This window comes from Oncorhynchus gorbuscha, linkage group LG26 (genome assembly GCF_021184085.1).
Source record: "Oncorhynchus gorbuscha isolate QuinsamMale2020 ecotype Even-year linkage group LG26, OgorEven_v1.0, whole genome shotgun sequence".
NCBI lineage: Eukaryota > Metazoa > Chordata > Actinopteri > Salmoniformes > Salmonidae > Oncorhynchus > Oncorhynchus gorbuscha.
In genome coordinates, this window is record NC_060198.1 from 10805979 (window position 1) to 10815473 (window position 9495).

The 9495-nt window shown below is 44.0% G+C and overlaps 1 protein-coding gene across 1 annotated transcript; it reads right to left on the reverse strand.

Annotated features, from left to right (window-relative positions):
- Positions 1–313: 313 nt before the first annotated feature.
- Positions 314–4200, reverse strand: LOC124016507 (small integral membrane protein 28-like). The gene is made up of 2 exons (XM_046332076.1): positions 4009–4200; positions 314–2907 (listed from the first exon to the last, which is right to left on the reverse strand). Exons 1-2 carry the CDS (start codon positions 4117–4119, stop codon positions 2509–2511), a joined length of 510 nt encoding a protein of 169 aa, XP_046188032.1. The 5' UTR covers positions 4120–4200; the 3' UTR covers positions 314–2508.
- Between the last annotated feature and the right edge of the window lie 5295 nt (positions 4201–9495).

A 9495-nucleotide genomic window follows, 5' to 3' on the forward strand; every position in this document is an offset into this window, starting at 1 on the left:
TATTGTCTCATTGATAATATCAGTCAATTTGAATGTTGTTTGTCCCGTACTGAGCTGCAGCTTCAGCATTGAAAGGTTGCTGATGGCAATGGCTTCCTGAGGTTTGTTTCCACTACAGGAGGGGAGGAGGGCTAATAATTATGTTTGGAATGGAGTAACTGGAATGGCATCAAACACATGGAAACTGTGTGTTTGATGTGTTCTATACCATTCCATTAACACCATTCCAGCCATGACTATGAGCCCGTCCTCCCCAATTAAGGTGCCTGTAGTTTCCACTCACCAACTCTGTTTGTTCACAGGAACCCGAACCCTTCTGGAAGATGGGATGGATGGCAATGATGGAGGAGGAATATAATAAAAAGAAGGAGAAGGAGAAGAAGGGTTGCGGCTGGTTCTCGGGTTTGTTTGGCCGTAAGAAAAAAAACAGCGAAAGAATTGTGGATGGAGGATTGTCGCAGGCGCGGATACTAGATATCACATCCACACAAACCAAGTGTATGGACGCACACACATTTACACAGAGACAGATATAACAACAAGGCCTACCTCAGATCCCAAAAAGACATTGTATGTTGCCTGTCTAATACTGTCTTATTTTCCATTTTGGGAATCAGGATGTGTATTTATAGCTTACCAGAGACTGTTTTGGCACCAAACAATTTTCTCTCTGAACTTTTATTTGAAAAATAAACACTTTATTTGAAGTATTTTGCGTGACTTTGTTTTCTAAAGACGTGTCTTTTATGACTTTATTCCTGATATATATATTTTACATTCCATATAGAGGAGCCTGATGCTCAATGTAACCAATAACCATCCATTGTATTGTTTTATGGTGTAGCCTGAAAATCTGTGTTTTAAATTGTTGTTTTTGATTAGATCAACACATTTATTTTGCTGAAAATACAGTATGTTTCGAATTTTGGGCTTTTGGGATAATTTATACAGTAGACTATTCAAATGAATCGGTTAATTAACAACAACGAACATTTCGTGAATTAATATACATTAAATAAAAACGCTTCCGTTAATAGTCTGAAACGGATAATTTACAAGAATAAATGGTACAAAGAGAATATGAAATGATGTAGCTGCTTCTGAGGATTGTTTGGCCGTAAGAAAAAAAAACAAGTGGGACCCCTGGACATTTCTAACACTTCTTGACAATCTTGCTCAGAAACGCAGCAAGACCATAGCTGTAATGTAAGACAGGTGTTTGGAAAGGAGAGCTCACCTCTACATTCAGTAGTCTACATGATATGACCAAGATGTATCACAGTGAGGCAGCATGGGATTAAAACTTTGCAACCTCGGTGCATCAGTGATCATGACGGAAGTCTCTCAATCATAACATGCTAAGATATTTTTCTTATTCTTTATTTAAAAACAATATAACACTTTGTACAAACATATTACTTAAAATTAGAATGAATATATGTTATGTAGTCTATAAAACGTATCAGGTCTGAGGTTTTTAGGAGTACATATATGATGTGACTCCAACGAATGAATGGAATTATTAACCTGGACTAGGTCTTTGTAAGTCTGGGTACCCGTCTAACTAACATTCTGCTCCTTGTCCCTTCTGTCAAACACATGGTGCCCAGGCTAGGTCTTTGTACCTTCTTACATATAAATACAATTCAAATCAAATTCAAATAACATACAGTTATGAGCTCTCCTTTCCAAACACCTGTCTTACATTACAGCTATGGTAATGTCCTTCTGTAGCTCAGTTGGTAGAGCATGGTGCTTGTAACGCCAGGGTAGTGGGTTCGATCCCCGGGACCACCCATACGTAGAATGTATGCACACATGACTGTAAGTCGCTTTGGATAAAAGCGTCTGCTAAATGGCATATATTATTATTATTATATTATATTATTATTATTATTATTATTATTATATTAGTATTATATACAAGACTTCTGTAACATTCTTGCACTTTGCACATTGACATTCCTAAGTCTCCAAATAGGGAACAAACTGTAAATCAACACAGGTACAGGAGGGTTGAAAGCATGGTATGGCTCATACAATGTGTGGAAGTCAAAATGGGGGATCACGTGTTTCATTTAGGAGATAAAAACAATGCAAATGAATTTTATATTATTTTTTGTATCGTTGAAGGAGATTTATTTGCCTACTGTGACCTACGGTTTGTACATCGTCAGCGTCTGTCCTCTCTAGAGAATCTAGATGTACTGTATCCTGGACAGCCAGTCAATGCAATTTCCAGCTTTCATGCAACTGCACACTCCTCTGTGTAGAAAGCTGGTACCCACATAAGACTAACTCAGGTCTGATGTTTTTAAATAGTCCATTGAATTCCCCTTATTCTAAAGAGCTTGGTATATGGAGTCCTTTCAAAAGCAATCTCTTAGTTCTAGTCTGAAATGATACCATATACCCTACTCCCTACATAGTGCACTTCTTTTAATCAGAGCCCTTTGTGGGCTTTTGGGAATAGGGGGCCATTTGAGAGACAGTCCCAGTGTTCCCCAGTCACACGTAGCGTCCACTGGACTTGATCTCCGGACACAGCCGGGCCTCCAGGTCCTCTATGTTCATGGACTCTTTCCGACTGGTCAGACTGGTGGCGCGTGTGATCTTGGTCAGCGTCTCCTCGTAGGGCGGTGGCAGGTAGACCATGACGTACACGCTGTCCGACATGTCAGCGCTGGTGCTGGTGTGGCGTTCGCCGTGGCCGGTGAGCGAGGAGAGGAACTCCGCGCTGCTCTCGGGGTCCTGGAGGTCCAGGCTGAGCTTTGGAGGGGAGCACCTCCAGTAGGCAAGGAGTACCAGGATGCCCAGCATGAGGAGGGAGGCGACGGGGAGGACCACGTAGAGGAGCAGCCCTGACCTCCCTTCCTGGTTGAGGTTCAGCTCATTCCAGTTGTCGTCCTGATGGATTTGGAGGGAAAAAGTGTTAATAAATCACGTCATTGACAGGACAGAAAAAAAGATTCCTCTAAAATACATGCAGGATGATGTTGAAGATATGAAATCCAAAAATCAGTAATGAGTTTTGCCTCAAAAAGTCAATGTTCCACCGGATGAGTGATGATCCTCTTCCATCTTCTCAAATCTGAAACTGCATGGTTGTGAAATCAAGATATCCTACAGAGGCTCAATAGGGCTTATGCCATTTGATATTGCCAGAGTGTTATATTCCCCTGTTGACACAGTGTCCCAAATTCATCCGACCAATCGGTTTCAGTGCTCAGATAACGCTGATCCTCATCTGGATGACTGACTAAAGACCCATCAACATCACTCCACTCAGCTGAAAACCCCGTTGAGCTTTCCTCTGCCATTGCCCTGACATGAACTGCACTCACAAGCACTCGTCATAGTCGTGACATCCAATACTATTTCAAGGCACTCAATTAACAACAGCAAGAGTGTGTAGCCTGCAAAAGTCTGTATAGCCCACAGTATGTGGATGCTAGCTGAAGTATATTGGACAGCGCTCCTCCAGTGAGGAAAAATAAAAGATCATATAAAATAAAAGCAATCCACCTAAAAAGCTATTTTTCAGAATAATTTTCTGCTCTTTAGATTGTTAAACCAGTATGCCCCTGTAACCGGTGTGAAATGGCTAGCTAGTTAGCGGTGGTGTGCGCTAATAGCGTTTCAATCGGGTGACATCACTCGCTCTGAGACCTTGAAGTAGTTGTTCCCCTTGCTCTGCAAGGGCCATGGCTTTTGTGAAGCGATGGGGAACAATGCTTCGTGGGAGACAGTTGTCGATGTGTGCAGAGGGTCCCTGGTTCAAGCCCAGGTAGGGGTGAGGTGAGGGACGGAAGCTAACACTGTTACACCACCTACCTACTCCCAGGTGTCAAGCAAAAAAGTAAACTCAAAATCTGCTGCAGCTCTCCAGGACCCGGGTTGCCTACCTCCTGGATCTACCAAAAAATCTCTGGGTCTCGCAGCAGTCTATATGTAACGATTACTACTGAATCAGACTCACTCAGTAACAACAAGCTGATGTTCCCTTACCTGTAACTGTCTCTCCACCATTGGGGGAGAAGGTGACCCAGTCACCCAATCAATGGACCCTCTGCCGGCTGGCCCAAACTTTATCCAGCTGCTGTCCAGTAGCGTTCTCATGCTGTCGTGGTAGGCAGAATTCAAGACAAACACTAGAGAGAGATTCGGTCGATAGCGATCCAGCTGTGTGTTCCTTGGTGCCCGAACAGAGTTAGACAGAGAAAGCAGTGCAGTGAGGGGGGGGGGGGTCAAGCAGCTGCTCACATGGCTGCACATGCAGGGCATAACAGGATCCAGGCCAGGGAACCGCCCAATGACGGTGGAGCTAAAAGTCCAAGGGCAATCTACTCTTGGGGGGATTTGTGGTAGCTAGTGTTCGCTTTTTGGAGAAAACAGAGGCAGGGAGGGAGGGAGGGAGGGAGGGGACAATGGATGTCCCCAGTTGTCAGTCAACATCGGTGTGATGGGGGGGGGGGTTGGTGGCTGAGAGTCTAGACTAGTAGCCACGTAGAAATAACTTGGGCAGGATAATTGGATATCTTACAATACAGACGATAAGATCAAATATATATTTCACAGCTACTGCTGTGCCATTGAGTTTGGTGTTTTATTGCCACATACACCGGAAAGGTGCAGTGAAATGTGTTGCCTGGTTAGGGTAAGAGTTGACCTCGTGGCGTAAGAGTTGAATAACCCTGTGCTAGGCTATCTGCCGCGTGCGCGCGCGTGCGTGTAACGGGAGCGACACAGGAGATGAGAAGCAGGTACAGGGAGTGAAGGTTTATTAGCTGACGGACATGAAACGGAACAGGAACAGCGCCTGGACAGGAACACATAGCAAACACAATACGGAATAATGCAGACACAGGGAACATAACCAAGGAACAGACAGATATTCCGGGGGTAATCGAACAAGGTAAGGTGAAGGAGTCCAGGTGAGTCCAATGAGCACAGCTGTGCGTAATGTTGGTAACAGTCGTGTATGATGACAGGTAGCCTGGCGCCCTCGAGCGCCAGGGAGGGAGAGCGGGAGCAGCCGTCACAGTGTGTGTGTGTGTGTGTGTGTGTGTGTGTGTGTGTGTGTGTGTGTGTGTGTGTGTGTGTGTGTGTGTGTGTGTGTGTGTGTGTGTGTGTGTGTGTGTGTGTGTGTGTGTGTGTGTGTGTGTGTGTGTGTGTGTGTGTGTGTGTGTGTGTGTGTGTGTGTGTCATGCAGGTTTTACATGTACTTTCAGGAATAGCCTGCTAGAGAGTGACAAACATTTGCTAGATAGAGAGATGAGTGGAGGAGCTCCAGAAAGCCTAATATTATGGACGGCCCAAATCGCATCTTCTTTTCACTTCTTTTCTTTAAAGGCAACATCAAATGGCACTTTGGGTCCCGGGTCCAGACGAGCCAGATCTTCCACCCAGATTTGCAAATCACATACCACCATAGTCCCTGTGCCAAAGAACACCAAGGTAACCTGTCTAAATGACTACTGGCCCATAGCCCTCACCTCTGTAGCCATGAATGGCTTCATAAGGCTGGAGCGCCAATTCTAGGTCAAAAAGGCTTCTTAACAGCTTCCACCCCCAAGCCATAAGACTCGTGAACAGTTAATAAAATGGCTACCTGGACTATTTGCATTGTCCCCACCCCACCCCCCATTTTTACGCTGCTGCTACTCTCTGTTTATTATCTACGCATAGTCACTTTACCTCTACCTACATGTACATATTACCTCAATGACCTCGAATAACCGGTGCCTCTGCACATTGACTCTGTACCGGAACCCCCTGTTATTTTATTGTTGCTCCTTAATTCTTTTTTTATTTCTAATTTATTTTATTTTTCGTAACTGCATTGTTGATTAACGGCTTGTAAGTAAGCATTACACTGTAAGGTCTACTCACCTGTTGTATTCGACCCATGTGACAAATCAAATTTGATTTGGATTTGATGCACACGCACCCTTGACAGGAACCTAAAATCATGACTCAAACAGTCTGTTTGCTCTTTGGTTTGGGGCGTAGGACAGACAGAGCTAAAGAGGTCACGCTGACCGATAAGAGATTGAGGTTGTGACGGAGTGCCAAATATCCCACAAGACAGCAGCCAAACACGACATGTCCAGTTGCGAAGTGATGCACTAGAACAGTGGGACGGAGAGTAAAGGTCAGGATTTAGGACGAGGAAACACAAGGTTTACAGGAATGAATCCCTCATAAAGGGTATTAATGGTGTTCAAATTTGACTTGTTATTTAGGTTGGACACCATCAGCTGTCAACCATCAACTAGCTTCATCCAGAAATGTATTGAATGACACATATTGAAATGTTGGCCCCTGTGTATTGTCTGTGTGGCCCTCAATGTGTGTGATTTTTTTTCAACTTTTTTTTTTTTACTGTGTCATCAGAGAACACAATGTGATAACATTCAATTCAAGTTTCGACAATAATCATAACTCTTTCGTATAAGCGTGTACCTCCAAACGTTGTCAACCTGTTGCCGCCTCTATACTGCTCGGTGTGTAAAACCATTTACACACAGAATGGCTTGTCAATCAGAGCCATGTCACTATTTTCCAGTGAAACGCATCAACTAGTTATATATATATATATATAAGCATTTGAGACAACAGATAAACCAAGTATTAACACCATTGTAATTTATGCTTTGTTTGACAAGATGAAGGAAAAAAGGAAACCGCACACTGCTCTTTCGAAAGCTCTGTCGAAGGCCGTGAGGCCGACAAGAACGATTATTAAAAATCAGTGATACGATCAAGAGCAGTGTGCCGTTTTCCTTTGTCCTTCATCTTGTTCAACTGTTCGCATGCAAATGCAAAAACGATTGCTCAGATGTGCGAGTGCCTTTTTGAATTTTGAATGAATGCTTTGTTTGACCAAAAGCCCCCTGCGTTCATCTTCACTTGCTCAGCGATGTTCTTTAACTGTGAAACCAAAGACCCACGTGTTTGAGACATCACGCTACACCTTTTACTGGAGATTAGTTTGCGGTGCCCTTAATTCTAGAATCATGTATCTATTTTTTCCCCCTATCGGCCTTTTGATGCTAAATTGTGTGTTGTCTGACTGTCTGCCTATGTCTGAGGCTGAGTGTCCTCTTCATGGAAAAGACAGGCTCTTACAAACAGAGCAATCTTCCTCAGCTTTTCTGCCCCCTTATTTAACCCAGCGACTGAAAATTACAGTTTGGATTATATTGGGAATGATTTGAACAGGGGATTTCAGTGTGCCTGAAAACTCTTATTTTGCGGTCCTGCTCACTATGGATTTATCTCCATACTCTAGATACTCTAAAGCTGTGCAGCAGAAACTGAGACAATTATATCCCTTTCTCTTAATTAAAGATGGCCGCCCACTGTTCAGCTATTCAGTTATTCTCTGCATCCATCTCCATCCACTCTCCCCGTGTCCAGATTGAGCCGTGTATGATGTCCGCTTACTGCAGTGGGTCCAGCTGTCAGGCCCAACATCTGTCTCCAATTGGTCTGTAGATGTCAAACAGGAGGGGGATTGGGATTTGTCCGAGCCAGGGGGGATTTGGGAGGCATGCAAGGGACTGTAATTACAGCTCACATGGCGTCCAGAGTGGGCCGATCAGTCTATCTAGTGCACAACTAGGGCCTTGGTCAAATGTAATGCACTATATAGGGAATAGGGTGCCATTAAAGTCTGCCTGGTGTAGTGGTTCCCCTGCAGTAAAGAGAAAATTGAGTATAGATGGAGACATAGTTCAGACATATGAACCCATTCTAAGGTGATCCTGGCATCTTAGTTAACACTACTGCTGGATTACAGGCTAACGTGTTAGAATATCTTTCACGCCATGGGCTTGGTGTGACCGACTGGGTCCGAACCTGGGTCTCATGGGCAAAACAACACTGTGTTAGTCCGATGAGCTTCACGCCTAGGCATTAATGACTGCTTCACGTCTCAGGCAAGGTTACTCATTAATGTGAGCGTGACTCACTGAATGACAGGGTAGGTGGAAAGGAGTGGAAGGACAGGCGATTAATGAAGCAGACTTGTATGGATTTATATGTGATAATAAACTAGCATTTCCGTCATGGCTGGCTGTTGTGGGAAAATCCCACAGGGCATGTGAAAGCCCAGTCAATTCGTAACATACTATGAACTGTAAATCATCATCATCCTAGGTGTCATAACACTCAATCAGGTACACGTGTGCCAACACACTTATGGAACATTAAACGGTGTGGATTTGGATACACTCTACACACAGACCCAAGTGTTATCGAGGACAATTCCCAAGACTCCATATACAGAAGAGAATGTTGTTATTTTTTAACTCGGCTCTTTTTATCTGTCCGCTTCTGTAAAAGACTGCAGCTGTCATCTCGTAAGAGCCTTAGTTCCTGTCATAAAGTCCCACGGTGTTGATGGTGCAGTACTAAACATGCCTTGTCATAGCTTTGCCATAAAAACACCCACAGTACCTTGACACCCAAGTGTAAAATCCTACCACAGATTTAACTGAAATAAATGATACAATTGTTATCAACAAGATGCCATATAAAGGATCACTGAGTATTTGTCAAGCCCTGGTCGAAGTATTTTTCTTCATGTATTTGGTCAGGCCAGGGTGTGACATGGGTTTTTGTATGTGGTGTGTAGCTTAGTGGGGTTGTAGCTTAGTGGGGTGTTCTAGGAAAGTCTATGGCTGTCTGAAGTGGTTCTCAATCAGAGGCAGGTGTTTATCGTCTCTGATTGGGAACCATATTTAGGCAGCCATATTCTTTGGTCGTATTGTGGGTGATTGTCTTGATGTCCTTGTTCGATGTTAGTTGACATATGTATAGGCTGTTTTCGGTTTTGTTTATTGTTTTGTAGTGTTCGTGTTTAGTCGTGTTTACGTTTGTCTAAATAAACATGGATCGCAATCGACATGCTGCAGTTTGATCTGACTCTCCTTCACCATATGAAAACCGTGACAGTATTGCTGTGAATTTAAATTCAACCTATTTTGCATATCATGGCACTTTGGGTCCCGGGTCCAGACGAGCCAGATCTTCCACCCAGATTTGCAAATCACATACCACCATAGTCCCTGTGCCAAAGAACACCAAGGTAACCTGTCTAAATGACTACTGGCCCATAGCCCTCACCTCTGTAGCCATGAAGGGCTTTGAAAAGCTGGTCATGGCTCACATCAACACCATTATCCCAGAAACACTAGACCCACTCTAATTTGCATACTGCCCCAACAGATCCACAGATGATGCAATCTCTATTGCCCTCCACACTGCCCTTTCCCACCTGGACAAAAGGAACACCTACGTGAGAATGCTATTCATTGACTACAGCTCAGCGTTCAACACCATAGTACCCTCAAAGCTCATCTCTAAGCACCCTGGGACTAAACACCTTCCTGAAACTGGATCCTGGACTTCCTGATAGGCAGCCCTCAGGTGGTAAAGGTAGGTAACACATCTGCCACACTGATCCTCAACACAGGGGCCCCTCAGGGG